This window comes from Ochotona curzoniae, unplaced genomic scaffold (genome assembly GCF_017591425.1).
Source record: "Ochotona curzoniae isolate NIBS_2020 unplaced genomic scaffold, NIBS_Ocur_1.0 scaffold_3890, whole genome shotgun sequence".
NCBI lineage: Eukaryota > Metazoa > Chordata > Mammalia > Lagomorpha > Ochotonidae > Ochotona > Ochotona curzoniae.
This window is the reverse complement of record NW_024467115.1, coordinates 17,569,451-17,585,578: the sequence shown is the minus strand read 5'-3', so window position 1 is coordinate 17,585,578 and position 16,128 is coordinate 17,569,451. Positions and strand designations below refer to the sequence as shown.

The 16,128-nt window shown below is 43.8% G+C and overlaps 1 protein-coding gene across 1 annotated transcript in view; it reads left to right on the top strand.

Moving 5' to 3' along the window:
* Positions 1–16,128, top strand: part of MAP3K5 (mitogen-activated protein kinase kinase kinase 5) — a 223,629-nt gene that overhangs the window by 184,703 nt on the left and 22,798 nt on the right. Inside the window, exons 22-25 of the mRNA XM_040965413.1 lie at positions 1,729–1,906; positions 2,002–2,170; positions 10,780–10,965; positions 13,684–13,789. Coding sequence (XP_040821347.1) covers positions 1,729–1,906; positions 2,002–2,170; positions 10,780–10,965; positions 13,684–13,789 — 639 coding nt within the window. The remainder of the gene's footprint in view (positions 1–1,728; positions 1,907–2,001; positions 2,171–10,779; positions 10,966–13,683; positions 13,790–16,128) is intronic.

Genomic DNA, 16,128 nt, shown 5'->3' with positions numbered 1-16,128 from the left:
TTAGCAGGAAGCTGGACAGGAAGCGAGTAACAGGAAGACACTTGAACCTGGCACTCTGAAGTAACATACAAGCATCCCATGCAGCATCTTAATTGCTTTGTCAGGTGTCCATTCCTGTCTCCTGACCTTGAGACCTGTTGATTCAGCTCAGCCCAAGAGGTGGCAAGTAAAAGAGATTCTCAAGCAGCCATAGATTTTTGATCATTTTATATCTGTCTTCTTTAGCAAAAGCCTGTTTGAGCACTGAATACACTTCTGATGAAAATATTTCAGGCACAAATCACTGTTCTTAAAACCAGAATCTGATGAAATGTAGTGAGCTTCTAGTGTGCCACTTTTGTCTCGATCCAAATAAAGTAGAAGTCTGGGCCTGGCATTGTGGTGTAGCACATTAAACTAATTCTTGCAATGTCAGTATCCCATGTGGATACGAACTAGTTACCTAGTTGCCCATGCTAATCCAGCTTCATACTAATGCATCTGGGAAAGCAGTGGGAGATGGCCCTAGTGTTTAGATTCCTGCACCCTTGGTGAAAGACTCTTAAGAAGCTCCTGGCTTCAGCCAGGTCTAGCTCCCACTGTTTCAATCATTAGAGGTGTGAGCCAGCATGTGGGAGAGCTCTTTCCTCACCCTAACTTTGACTTTCAAAAAATTAAATCATTAAAAAAATCATAGAAAACCCTGAGAGATAATCAATCCATTATTTTCAAATATTTATCCTTAGCAGAGAATGCTTTTTTCTATGCCTCCATGCATAAAGCCAAGATATGTGCCAGTCAGAGTTATTTGTTTTTGAAAATTGGAAACAGTGGACCAAAATCAGACTCCCACTTACTCGCCATATCCTAGGCAGCTCCAACATGCTAAAAAGGACTATAAAGGCCCCAATCAGTTTGGTTTACAAATTATGAATTCCAGCGCCCTGCTAATATGCCTGGGAAGGCAGTGGGAAATGGCCCAAGTGTGTGGGTCCCTGCCATCCAATTGGGAGACCCGGATGGGGTTCTTGGCTCCTGGTTTCAGTCAGGCCCAGATAGCAGATGTAGCATCTCTTTCCTTTCTGTCTCCCTCTATCTGTCCGTCTGCCTTGCAAATAAGTAAAATAAATCTTCAAAAATTATTCATCTGATTCTGTATTTCCTAGTTGTGCAAATGGAGACCTGTGATTAAAATAATAAACAGTAAGTAAAATGAGCGAATCAGAAGCCTGGTGCTTCCACAACTCTTTTACACCCTTAATTTGTTCCTTTCAGGGTCCAAAAGGCCCTATCTGGCCCCCTACATGGGTGACAGTGAGCTTGTGGCAATCATTGACACATACCTCTAGTAGTAGAATTACTCTTCTCTTCACACTGAGATATGTCCTGAGGACTGAGGCTGACTTTCAGCAGCTGCTTCTGCAGAGTCGCAGAGAGAAAGGGAGAGACAGATCTTCCATTTGCTGAATCATTTCCTGTATGCCTGCAACAGCCAGGGCTGGGCCAGGCCAAAGTCAGGACACTCCACCTGGGTCTCCCACAAGGGAAGCATGGACCAAAGAATGTGGGCCATTACCTGCTGCCTCCCAGGCACATTAGCAGGAAGCCAGATGGGAAGTGGAGATGCAATTCCTGGTGCTCTGATAATGGGATGAGGGAGGTCTTGGCATGTGCCCACCTCTAGCTGTGTGTTAAGTTGTTGCAGGCATGCATCATGTGAATGTGTGTGTGTGTCTCTCACCCATGCAGAGTATCTCAGGAGCATCTCCCTGCCGGTGCCCGTCCTGGTAGAAGACACAAGCAGCAGCAGCGAGTACGGTTCTGTTTCCCCGGACACCGAGCTGAAGGCAGACCCCTTCTCCTTCAAAACCAGAGCCAAGTCCTGCGGGGAAAAAGACGGCAAAGGGATCCGGACACTCTTCCTGGGGTACCGAACTGCTTGGCTCTTGGGTGATGGGCTTGTGGTATTGGGTGTACTGCCGGCTAAGCGCACCATGCTTCATACTGCTCCTCCCCTTCCAGCATCCCGGATGAGAACTTTGAAGACCACAGTGCACCCCCATCCCCGGAGGAGAAGGATTCTGGTTTCTTCCTGCTGAGGAAGGACAGTGAGCGGCGTGCCACACTACACAGGATTCTGACAGAAGACCAAGACAAGGTCGTGAGGAACTTAATGGAGTCTTTAGCTCAGGTAAAGCCCCCAGCCAGTCCCCCTCACGTCCCAGAGCTCACGAGTCTTCATTGTCTCACAGAGGACATGGGGACACCAGGACGCTGCCGTGAGGAAGCCAGTTCCTCATGTGGTTGCTGGAATGAAAAAACTGGTTTTCAGCCAAAAGCAATTTTTTTTTTAATGTTGGAGAGCTTACAGTCAGTCCCTTCCAGCCTCATCTCCCCTTCGTTCATTTGTTTATGCTTTCAATTCCATTTGTTTTTTTCAGTCAGTTGTCAAAATGGGCATTGAGCTCTGGGAATCTGTGACTCGCAGGTTAGCATAAAGCCATCTGCTGGTCATCCCTTAGAGTGTTTTGGAAGCACAGTCAACTACGCAGAACCCTGGTATTTGGGGGGCTGGATTCTGACAGGCAGAGGGTGACAGATGTAAGAAGTCACAGCTGGGTAGTGTCAGAGGGCCCTGCTCGGCGACGTGAGCCAAACAACTCTGGTGCTTTGTGAAAGATCATTTTGCTGGGGCACCACTGGCTGGGAGGCCTTCTCCTGTGACATCACTGCTCAGCTTCCAGATGGCTACTTTCACACTGTGTCCTGAAGGGCCCTTTTCTCTGGGCAGGTGCATTCCTGGAGCCTATTTGTAATTAAAATTTGTTTCTGTATTTCTTTATTGATTTGAAAGAGAGAGAGAGATAACAAGAGAACTCTTTCGTCCACTGGCTTACTCCCCAGGTGACTGTAACAGCTGAGTCTGGGCAGCCTGAAGCCAAAAGCCAGGAACTCCATTCTGGTCTCCCACATGGATGACAGGGACATATTCTACTGCCTTTCCAGGTGTATTAGCTGCATCAGAAATGCAGCAGCCAGGATTCAAACCAGCTCTCAGAAATGGGAAGCCAGTATTCCAAATTAGACTCCCTGGGACACCAGTCTGATCAGATTAAAGCCCCACGTTTATGACTTGATGGGCCCTTTAGAGACTATCTCTTCAAATGGGGTCATATTTGGAATTAGGGATCTGGCCTATGAAAACAGTGCATAATAACCATTAAAGTGTGTCCAAATAGGCATGAATGAACATAGGCTTCGCCTCAGCTCTAAGCTGCTGGGGACAGCTGAGGACCCTCATGGGTTTAAGCCTTCCACAGACCCACATGTGAGCCTTAGAGTTCTGCGGACCTTGGAAATGAGTCTACCTACATGTCCACCTTTGGCTGCCCCGTGTCCTACATGATCGCTGTGGCCTGCCCATAGCCTATTCCTTTCTATCTTGGTAAAACATCCTCAGAAAAGGGTACGTCTGGGTGTGGAGTTGAGCCAAGCATGTTAGACCTCTCATTGCAAGAGTCTGCCTGTTCTCATCTGTAATGGGGACGTAGATGACACCAGATTGCCTGCACTGGGTTCTCACTGTGCAGCCTCAACTTGTCTGTCTTGAGAAATCCACTCACTCTGCACACATTTCTTTAAAAACAGATTTATTTTTATTTTTAGTGGAAAGTCATATATACAGAAAGAAGGAGAGACAGAGAGGAAGACCTTCTGTCCACTGATTCACTCCCCAAGCAGCTGCAACAACTGGAGTTGAGCCAATCTGAAGCCAGGATCCCAGAGCCTATTCCAGGTCTCACTGGTGCAGGGACCCAAGGCTTTGAGCTGTCTTCGACTGTTTTCCCAGGCCGCAAGCAGGGAGCTAGATAGGAAGCAAGGCTGCCACAGTTAGAACGTGACAATATGTGATCCTGGTGCATACAAGGCAAGGACTTTAGCCGCTAGGCTGCTGTGCCAGGACCCCTGTGTACTTTTGAATCTGAAACTTTCATCACCTTAGTAACTCCCTGGTGTCCACTTCTTCAGATGACATGAAAGCAGCTAAAAGGTTGTTTGTGAACCAGTACAATCCCTAGGTACAGGAAGAGCTGAAGTGGGTATCTCTGGGAAAACCCTGGCTTATGTCCTAGAGGAAAACCACGTAGAGCAGTTGCCAGCACAGAGGCCCAGACAGCAGGTGCATTATGAAGAGAGGTGGCTGGGCCTCTGAGCTGGGGATGGGAGGGGATGGTGCGGATGCTGTGTGGGAAGGAAACTGGACTCATCTTGAACCCTTAGCTTTTTCTCTTGTCTTCCTTTCTGCTCACCATGGTCATTCATGGACTGAGAATGGGATGAGTGGGAAAAGAAGAGGATCCAAGTGACAATGAGGGAGCCTTTGGGAAGCACTTGGAGTTCATTCATGCATTCATTCATCAAACAGTGAGCATCTACTGGATACCAAGAGCCATTCTATGTGCTGGGTTTGCAGCAGTGGACAAAATAACAAGATATGTCTCCCACTCATGTTGACATTCTAGTGGATGAAGAAAAACAACAAAAATTAGTAAATGCCTATTAAGCATATAGCTACCAGCATTTTCTGTAAGCCAGATATTGTTAGTGTTTCATGCATGTTTTCTCACTAAATTCTCACCACAGTAGTTGTTCTCTTGGCATCCTGACTTATACAGGTGAGAAAACTGAGGCAGAGAGGAGTACTTCAGAGTTACCTTGCCAAGGTCATGTGGCTAGTTGATAGTCAGCATTTGGACCTTTGCATCTGGCTCCAGGGTCTGTGCTCTTGAGTGTTACACTGTCTGTCATATGGTGACAAGTGCTGGGAGAAGCATAAGGCAGGGGAGCTGGAGAGGAGAGAAGGTGGGGAGATTGCCAAGAGCCACTACGGAGTCAAGGTTTCTCCTGTACCTGCTAGTGTGGGAGGCTTAATTTTAGATGAGAAACATCTAGAACTCCATTTTTGTTTATTTTTATTTCGTCTTTGAATGGCAGAGGGTCTGGGGAAGGGAGGAGAGAGAGAAGGCATGAAGACTGAGCAGGAGAAGTCTTCCATCCACCAGTTCACTTCTCGAGTGTTAATGCCCATAACAGCCACAGCTGGGCCAGACTAAAACCAAGGATCCAATCTTCATCTGGGTCTCACACATGGGTGGTAGGGACCCGTGTATTAAGCCATCATCGCCTGTCTCCAAGGGTGCACATTATCAGATAAGCTGCATCAGAAGTGAAAGAGGCAGGACTCAAACCAGGCACTTCAGTATGCAAGTGGGTATCCCAAGCATGAACCAGAGCTGGAACCCAGTTTTCATGTGGATTTCCTCTGTAAAAGGAGAAATGAAAGAATACCTTAAAAATAAGCATCAGAGTGGAAGCCTAGCTACACCAGCATACAACTCCCAGTGAGCAGCGGAAGTTGCTAATTAGAACGACATTGCAATGCTAAGGAGATTTTTTCTGTAACTGCACAGAGTACCTTAGTCCCCACCCAGGTTTGCAGCTGGGTAGTCCAGCTTAATGGGACAGAAGAATGTCATGATTAGGAACTTGGGATCAGCTTGGACTTGCTTTTATTGAAAATGCTATCGGAAGGCTGGCCCAATTTATAGCCTATGCAAGTTATGTAACTTCTGAGACCCTGAGCTTCCTAATCTGTAAAATAGAGCATTCTTCCATGTTAGGTTGATGTCTGGAGTAATAGAGATGGTGAGTGATTTGTGTAACAAAAAAAATGTTTCACAAATATCATCTCTTACTGCTGTTATTACCAGTTATCTTATATTTTAAATTTTTCTACAACCAGATAAAAATCCTTCTTTTCATAATATGAACTTTTTAAAGAAGATTTATTATTTATTTGAAAGGCAAAGTGAGAGAGAGAGTTTCCATTTACTAGATTTATTCCCTAAATGGCCACAGCAGCTGGGGCTGGCATAATTCGATGCCAGGAGCTTCATTTGGGTCTCCCATGTGGGTGCAGGGACCCAAACACTTGGGCCATCTTCTGTTGCTTTCCCAGGTATATTAGCAGCGACCTGGATTGGAACTGAGCAGCCAGGGACTTGAACCAGCACCCCTATGGAATGCAGGTATTGTAGGCAGCAACTTATCACACCACAATGCTGGTTTCATATATAGCCTTTATCATGAAACTAGAGTCTCAATGCTGATCAGTAATCCAAGCCACTAAACCACAGTAATCTCCTTATCCTATAACATTATTCTGAAACCCATTGATTTTAAAAAGTATTTATGAAAAGGAGAGCAGAGAGAAAGAAGGAAGAGAGAAGGAGCTTGAATCCACTGCTTCACTCCCCATATGCTCACACTAGTGGAGGTCGTGGACTAAGGCCATGTGGGGAGCAGACACCAGTGCCTGAGCCATTTCCTGCTGTTGCCCGTGATGCTCATTCGTAGAAAGCTGGGAGCAGAAGATGCAGGTGGGGGTAGAACACAAGTACTGCAATGTGAAACACAAGCATTCTGTTCAGTGTTTTATCTGCTAAGCCAAATGCATTACTCCAACTGATGATCAATAAGGATAAAGAATGGAGACTGTAACTGGACCATGCACAGGCATGCTGTCAAGTGCTAGCTTCGGATACTGAGTTCAGGGCTGCCTTGATCCCTACCTTGCTTGTGATGAAGACATGTAATTGTGTTAGCATGGAGGGCCCAGAGTTAAAATAAAAATCATGATTCCGTAAAGCTCCTGAGCAAACTGTTCCTTTGTAGGACGGTGTCATCTGCATCAAAAACCAGAAGTCGTGTGCTTTCCTGGTTGTGAAGAGGAATCTCATGTTACAAAAAATGCTTGCTATGTAAACTGTTGGCAGACTTGTAACTGATTTTTTACTGTGATAAGCTTCCAATTTCTGAATAACTCACATTCTACTTTTTCCTTGAACATATTTTCATGGTGTTATGATTTTGTCTGTGAATCTTTACTTTGGGTGCAATTTACTTTGTGATGAGGGAAAAAAAAATCATAGTTTATCATTGTTCCCAATCTGACTTTAAAATATTCCCTTAATGACTCATTTCAAGCTTTTTAATATAATCTTTTCTCATGAAACCGTAAACAGAGACAGCGCTCCCACATGAAAAGATATTGAGAGAAAGAGCTTGATGATGCATTTCTCTTTTATTTTAATAGAATCCTAGAAATTATAATTTTCATAGTAGCTCAGTTGAGGAATTTAATTTTAATGTTGCAATAAGAAAATGAGCAATGAGAAAATAAATCCTGTTGTTTCTTAAATGAGGATAAATCACATCTTCCTTATGTTTCCTGTAAAACTGCAAGGTACCTTACTCCAGAGTTACAAAAGAAAGAAATTTGAGAGAATGCACCTTTTTTTAGAAGATTTATTTATTTTTATTTAAGAGGCAGATAAGATTTATAGAGAGAAGGAGAGAAAGATCTTGTATCCTCTGATTCACTCCCCAAGTGGCCCGAATGGCTGGAGCTGATCTGATTCAAAGCCAGGTGCCAAGAGCTTCTTCCGGATCTCCCATATGTGTGCAGGTTTCCAAGGCTTTGGTCCATCCTCTACTGCTTTCCCAGGCCACAAGCAGATTGCTGGATGGGAAGTGGAGTAGCCGGGAGGTGAACTAGCACCCACTGGGGATCCCAGGCACTTGCAAAGTGAGGACTTTAGCCATTTAGCCATCATGCAGGGATACCAAGAGTGCATCTGTTTAATTAATTTTATTTTTAGTGTTTTAAAATGTATTATTTGGGAAACAAAAGCAAGTGAGATGGAGGTAGAGTGCTTCTATGTGCTGGGTCATTCCTTAGATGCCTCCCGAGAAAGGTCAGACCAGAGCCAAGAGCCAGAAACACACTGTCCAGATCTCCTACCTAGATGGCAGAGACCTAGCCACTTGAGCTGTCACCTGCTGCCTCCCAGGATGCCCAGTAGCAGGAAGTTGGAGTGAGAATGAAGCCAAATTCCAATCCAGTTACTCTGATGTGAGATGCAGGTGTCCTGACCAATAGCTGATTCATTGGGTCAGATACCCACAGTACATGTTTAAGTATGTACTTTTACCAGCTGATTTATCTTTTTGAAAGACACAAAAACAGAGAGAGAGAGAGAAAGCTATTCCATCTTGGTTCATCCTCCTAAATAGCTGTATCAGCTAGAACTGAGCCAGGCCAAAGCCAGGAATCAGGAACTTCATTGGAGTGCCTAGTCCATGTCAAGAACCCAAGAACTTGAGCCATCATCTGCTGCCTCCCAGACAGATGGGCAGAAAGCTAGATTAGAAACAGAGGCAGGATTCAATACCAGGCCCTCTATAATGGAAGATAGGTGTCCCAGTAGGAAGCCTAACCTGTTGTACCAGAACAGCTACCCCAGATGTAGTCTTAATGTGTGAAATAGTCTGTTGGTCCATTCTTATAACTAACCACCACACTGGTGGATAAGACATGATTTCAAGGCTGGAGAATGAGAATCAGCCTCTTTAGCTGCCAGAAACTGAACATGTTAAGGACATTCCAAGTGCGAGGAGTGTGTTGTAACATTCACACAACAGTGGGAAAAGTGAAATTTTGAGGAATTCTAGCCATTTTGCCTGGCTTGGCTTCAGGGGGTTGGATATTAGAGCATGAGCCCAAGGGACTGCAAGCTTGAAGAGTTGGTGAATCATTTTGCAAGCTCAATAGCCGGCTTTCTTGTGATACATTTCTGGTTGTATCCATTTCTCCAACCTCAGTGTAATGTCATTCTTGGCGCCATTGATTCCACTTCTTTCCATGTAATAGGATGTATTCAGGAGCCTGTTTCATTACTTCTCTCCCTGGCAAAGTTTGAGGTTGAGATTATGTGTCTCATTGCATGAGTCTCTCTTTAGTTCTTAAATTAAAATTAAATTTAAATTTCTGACAGTGAGCCTGGTGTGGCAACCTACTGCCTGAAGTCCTTGCCTTGCATGTGTTGGGATCCCATATGGGCACCAGTTCTTTTTTTTTCTCTTTTATTTTTGACAGTCTTTACATAAGTAAGTAGGGCAAAAAGGGTCAAGGGCTACAGGAAAGTGGGTAAGACCATTATTTCCACATTATTTTTGTCATGTATATGGGGTAAAGGAGGAGATAAAGGGAGAAGGCCCACCCAGTCTCCCACCCATCCCAGGTCCCTGATGTGGGGCATGCTCCAAGGGTCTTGCTCAAGTGGTTTTGATAGTTCAACAGTTACGAATCGCTGCCAGTCTCGCCATTCCAAGCACTATGAGGTAATTGAAGAATCCACTGATTGACATAGTCCATCTTAGAGTTTCTGTTTGCCCAGATTTTCACTGCCAACATGTGGCTGAGGTAGTTGACTGACTTGTTCTGTCTTCTGTCTTTTCATAGTTAGGGTTCTGAGTCCAGCAGTTCAACTGGGGAGATCTCTAAAGAAATTTCATCTGAGGTGATCCCAGACCTGATTGTTGTGTGTGCTTGCTAGTACAGGTCCATTACCCCAATCAGCTGGTGATTGTGAATTGCTGGGTTGATTCTGTTTCCATCCCTGTCTTCCACATGAACCAATGGGTGTTGCAGTCCAGCCTGATTCTGCCCAGCACACACTTGGCCCTTATATAAACCAGTGGGAGCTGCAGCCCAGTCAGAGCGACCCACAATAACCCCTGCCCCCTATCCTGGTTTGCCAGTATGTGCAGCAGACTAGTCCAGTCTGTCCCACATCCCTTTCAGCTTTCATACATGTCAATGGGCACTGAAACCTAGTTAAATCCAACCTGCCTGGCTAGCCCACACACATGTGTGGGACTATCCGCATGTTGGGTGCTTTTCTGTCTAGCCACCCCAGCCCCTGTCCTGGTTTTCATGCACTCCAGTGGGAGTGGTAACCCAAGAGGAAGGAGCCCACTATTTCCCTTCTAGACCACTCCCACTCCCAGATTATGCACTTTCCAGGTGGTTCTGTGATGTAACTTATCAGAATTAGCCCCCAGTGCCAGCTTCTGCCAGCTGATGCTGCGGCTAAGCCCAACCAACCCTCACCCACTCTAATTTTTGTTTGCATCAGTAGGAACAATCAGCCCAGCCTGACTTTTCCCTGATCTAGTCCACATGAGGCCCACAGGTGTTATAGCCCTGCCTAGTCTGGTCTGCCCCCATCTCAGCTTACGCTCTCCAGTGGGAGTAGCTGTCCAGCGGAGGGTGGGGGGGGAACCAGTTCTAATCCAGGCAGGCCCACTTCCCATCCAGCTCCCTGCTTGTAGCCTGGGAAAGTAGTCAAGGATGGCCCAAAGCCTTGGCACCCTACATCCACATGGGAGATCCGGAAGAAACTCTGGGCTCTCCTGGCTTCAAATCTGCTCAGCTCCAGTGATTGTGGCCACTTGGGGAGTTGAATCATCGGATGGAAGACCTTCCTCTCTGTATATCTGACTTTCCAATAAAAATAAATGAATCTTTAAAAAAAAAATAAAATAGAATTTCTGAAAGCAACAGTCTTACTGCCTCAGACTGCCACTGTTTAAGCAAAGCATTGTTTGTGTGACTTCATCGTGATCACTCCAGGAGACAAGGTAAGTCCTGTGTGCTTTCTCTCAACGTCTTGGTGTGGAGCAAGGTTAAGAGGGGACATATTAGTTTTGCTCTAATTTTAGTGTATGTGCTTCCAAAGCAAGCATGGGACATGGTTTCAAATGTGGTCTTTTCCCTCTAGCAGCAACATATTGAAATTAAGCCCAGTCTTTCTCAGCTAGTGCTGCGGAAAAGCTCATGGCTGATGGAGCCAACACACAGTGAGGAATTGTTGCTTTTCTCCCCCTCCCCCGCAGGGAGCCGAAGAACCCAAACTCAAATGGGAGCACATCACAACCCTCATCGCAAGCCTGCGAGAATTTGTGAGATCCACTGACCGAAAAATTATTGCCACGACACTATCCAAGCTGAAATTAGAGCTGGACTTCGACAGCCATGGCATCAGCCAGGTCCAGGTGGTACTCTTTGGCTTCCAGGATGCTGTAAGTATGATGCTTTGCTCAAAATGGGTAAGGAGAAAAAAAAAAACAGGACAAAACTTCAATTTTACTAGTTTTCTTTCTTCAATAATATCCAGATCTCTTTGCTTGGGATATAGATGAGAGTTATGCTTCTAAGTGTCAGAGGGTTTTCCATGTATTTGTGTTCCTCAAGTTAGGTTCACACAAAACTGAATCATCATGGAAAAAATAGAAAAATTACAACCATCTCCCCTGGCTAAACTTTGTTCTTTTGAAATCATGTGGTGGGTCACTATTTTGTCAGCTTTAGCAATATAAACACACTTTGGGCATGCACTGTTCTAAAGCTATATGAGAAATGCCATCTAGTGGCCATTAAGAAAAGTTTCCTAATAACCAGGTTTGCAAAAAAGAATACCACTCATCTCCGCCACCCTCCATTTTCTTCTGGTTTCCATGCTAAAAATGTTTAACATGTGTATTCCACAAAGATTTGCTGTGTCCTAGCCATAAGTAACTGTAACTGTATTTCAGAGTGCAAAGTATCACATTCCAAAGCAATGAAAGTTAATCCCCATGATCCAGTGCGAGCCTGCTAAGAATTCTTTTCTCTAAAGTCGAGTTGCTATGCAACACAAGCTAGAAGCCAATATTCTGAAAGTCTAATTCTGAACTCTATATTTTTCTTGGATAAGACTTATCTACGAAATGTTGTGCAAAAAGAAAAAAAAGCAAAAGCCTTCAGCCACTCCCAGAACACTGAAATCAGAGGATGATTGACAGTACCTATGATGTGAATACTTGGCATAATTTTCCTTAAATTACAAAAATGAATTCCCTCCCTAGTGTGTTTCTCGTACTTGTGGAGGAGGTGTCATGGCAGTTGTATTTGGCATATGAAATGATCCCTGATTTAAAACCATGTGATGCTCCTCCAAGGTTCACTAGAGTTCTCCAAGACACTGGGTTACCCATTGGCTTTTGCACTGTGTGGTAGGCAGGGACAAAAGACCTGACTTGATTCAAGTTCTAGGAATAAAAGCAGTGGCCAAAACTCATGCACATAATTATCTGCACTAGGGAAAAATCTCTGCAACTGGGGAGACCCAACCATCTGCAAGCAGAGTGAGATAACTTAGCCTCCAGCCTTGAAGTGAGAAATCAGTTTGGCTGAGACATCCATGTTGAGAGGTTTTTAAACTGTAATCCTGGATTTCACACACACACACACACACACACACACACACACACACACACACACATTTAATCCTACATTCCTGCACTGCTTACTGTGTCCAGGTTGGAAATGAACCCAGAGAAGGGAAACAAAGAGCTAGGAACAGCAGGGCATGGTTATCAGGAATCCCTCTTCGACCCAGGTGCCTGTGTAACTCAAGAAAAACATTCTAGTCACTACCTGTCACTCATCAGCTAAATCCTTCCAAGAAATGAAGCAACCATGGCAAACTCTGACTGAGGATTTTCTAGAACAAGTGGGAACCTAACAGTGTTTCATTTCATTGGGGCAACTTCTGTGAGGAAATGTTCAGACTGCCCTCTAACCCAAGGGGTTGTGCTGCAGTGGACTGAGCGGGGGACTGGACACCTGGAGCTCAGCTCCTGGCACGGGTTTGCTGCAGGCCCACGTTTCCTGTACTGACCCTAAAGTCTGTGATCTGAGTCCTGTGCAGGAAGTCTGCTTCAATCAGTACATAACAGACTCTACTAGAGCCTTGAATGAGTCTCTCTTGGCTGTATGGTAAAGGGGTATAGAAATGGGCCTGGGGCAGTAGCCAAATGGCTAAAGTCCTCACCTTGCATGTGCCAGGAACCCATGTGGGCACCAGTTCTATGCCGGCAGCCCCACTTCCCATCCAGCTCCCTGCTTGTGGCCCAGAAAAGCAGTCAAGGATGGCCCAAAGCCTTGGAACCCTGGACCCACATAGGAGACCTGGAAGAGACTCTGGGCTCCTGGCTTTGGCTCGGCTTAGCTCCAGCCATTGTGGCCATTTGGGGAGTGAATCATCAGACAGATGATTCCTCTCTGTCTCTCCTCTCTGTATATCTGCCTCTCCAATAAAAATAAATCTTTTTTAAAAATGTATATACATGGTATATGCGTACAGTGGGATATTATTCAGTCTTAAAAACCAAGGTAATCCTGACTCAGACTACAACAGGGATGCACCTTGAGGATGTCAGGTTGTGCAAAAGAATCCATTTACCAAAAGCCATCCACTCTATGCTTCCACTTACATGAGACAGCTCAAGGAGTGAGGTTCTTGGACACCAAAATACAATGATGATTTCCAGTAACAGTGGGAAGGGAAATGTATTGGGTATCATAATCAAAGCTTGAGGTTTGCAAGATGAAGAGTTTGGTAGACAGCTGGTGATGATGGAAACACAACAGTATGAATATCATCACTGCCATGAACTTTAAAATATTTAACATAGTAGCTTTTGTATTATGGATGTTTTACCACAATTTGAAAAAATACCAAAAGATAATTTGAATTGGCAATTTGTAACTTGTTTTCCCTTGACTTAAGGAAATTATATGTAATTCAACTACAAGAAACTGTTCAGTTGTTTATTTATTTACTTATTCATTGATTTATTCGTGTATTCATTAATTCATTCATTTTGGTAAATAGAACATCAGCCAGGTGCTTGAGTCAACTGGATTACTTTAAAATTGAGCACTAAAGTGGTTCACCTGTCACACTCTTTCCCCAGGTCAATAAAGTTCTTCGGAATCATAACATCAAACCTCACTGGATGTTTGCCCTGGACAGCATCATCCGAAAGGCAGTGCAGACGGCTATTACCATTCTGGTTCCAGGTCAGCAACGTTTAGTTCCTCTGCAGGCATCTTTAGTGCTTGCATTACTCTTCACTTATCGCTTCTGCCATCTCCATAGTGTTTGTCATACCATAGAATAGCTCTTAAAAGAAATCTCCCCAAAGCCTCCAAGTAACATCCATTGGTGCATACAGTCTCAGTAATGGTACAACCGTACAAAAGGTTTACTGTGAGTGAGGAAGACTTGCTTCCATGGCTTTAAAGAATAGAGTTGGCTATGAAAAAAACAAGGAAGTTTATTCAGGTGATCCAAATAAATATGCATTTTAATATATAGACCCCTGAGAGCATGAACCATGTTTCTGTGTTATCTGATAGCAGTGGTCTCTGAATCTGCATGAACCCTAAGTGATGAGTAAGGAAATCATGGATGTTATGATTTTCAGAGTCTCTCTGAGAACCAGGAAAGAATTTGCTGGAGATAAGGCCAAGTACTTAGAATTGTTCTAAAAAATGTTTTACTCCTTAGCTTGAAAGGCAGAATTAAAAAGGGAGGTGGGGAGAGACATGGAGAGCTCTTCCATCCGTAGAGAATTGTCCATTTAGTTCACTTCCCAATTGGTGACAGTGGCTAGAGCTGGGAAATGCAAAAGCTAGAAGGCTGAAACACCATCCAGGTCTCCCAAAAGAGTTGTAAGGCCCAAACACTTGGGCCATCACCTGCTGTTTTCCTAAGTGCATTGGCAGGGAGCTGGGTTGGAAATAGAGCAGCCAGGACCCAAACTGGTGCTCTGATGGGATGCTGGTATACATTATAGGAGCGGGCACCTGATTCCAAAAGACTTGAAAATTTTAGCGTTCTTTTATTTAGAGTACTTTTAGGTTCACAGCTAAATCAAGCAGAATGTTTATGTACTTTCTGTTTCCACACATGCGTATCCCTTCCCAGGATCAACCTCCAGAGTATATTTGTCACAGCTGATGAACCAGCATTGTTAAATCCTTCTTACCCAAAGCCCAAAATTTACCTTAGGTTTCACTCTACAGTAAATGTTGTACAGTATGTGGGTTAGGACACATGCATAACAACATATATCCAAGATGGTATCAGCATACAGAATGTTTTCATAGCCCTGAGAAAATCCTCAATGTTCTCTCTCTAGAATTCTGATTTTAATTCAGCTCCAAGACCATGTTGATGCACAGCCAGTTATATTGACCAATTCAGCTATATTGGCCATGACATATGAAGGCAGTGTTATTGATGAAACAAGGCTTTATGGCATAAGTGAGAAATACGCTAAATTTCTAATGCAAAACCTCAGAAATGATTTCACAATCTGTGATTAACAAAGTCCTTCCACCCTATATGTATGTTCATGTGAAGGTAGAAGGGTAAATGGGTGGATGGATAGTTAGGTAAGAAGGGATAAAGGAAGAATAGATAGATACTAATTAAGTTTAGATGTATTGTGTAAATTAAGAATATGTTTTTATCTCTGATTCTATTGATTTCTACCTTTTCCCTCTTTTTTGATTAGTTGGGCTAATGTGGAATTTATAATTTTATTGATTTTTCTCAAAACATGTTCTGATTCATACATACAGTATAAAACATTCTAAAATAGGAATGTAAAAGATAAGATCAGTATTAAATTTCTTAAATGTAAGTTATTTATAAGTAGTACTCCAAACCTTTAAGTCCATGTAAACACTTTAAAGTTAGAAGATACCCTTTCTTCTTGTATAGTATTTTAACTTGAGAATGAGGGCACCAGTGTCAATCTTTATATTAAATGTTAGTAAAGATTCAATTTCCTGTCTTTCTTGCATGAGAAAGAGGTGTGAGCAGGTGTTCTACTCAACTGGCTCCTCCCTGGACCTGCCCGCATGTCCTGTCCCTCATCTCCCATGGCTAGCATGTGGGCCCAGTACTGAGCCACTGTCTTCTGAAGTGGGCATCCTGGGTTATTCTCTCTTCTTGGGAAATGCTTTTCACCCATTTGTGATACCACAAACGGAAACCACAGGTTCATAGTTATAGTGGCTGCAACCCTCGTTAGAGAGTAAGTGTATGTTTCCTTTAGCCTTGTGTCTAGCACACTGTCCAGGAAGCGTGCCTGCAACATAGTAGACCAGTGAGAAATATTTGGTTGCAATAATAAAGAAATGAGTTTTGTTTGATAATAACTAATTAGGGTAGAAGATTGTGTGACAGAAACAAAAATTCTATAGAGTCTCCAAACTAGGCGATCAGCAGTTGATGTGAACCTAAAAGAATTCATACTCTAAGGATGTCAATTAAGTTTAGATATAAATTATTATATAATTAGGATGAGCTAGATGTAGAGCATGTGAGGTAGAGGGCTGAAAGACTT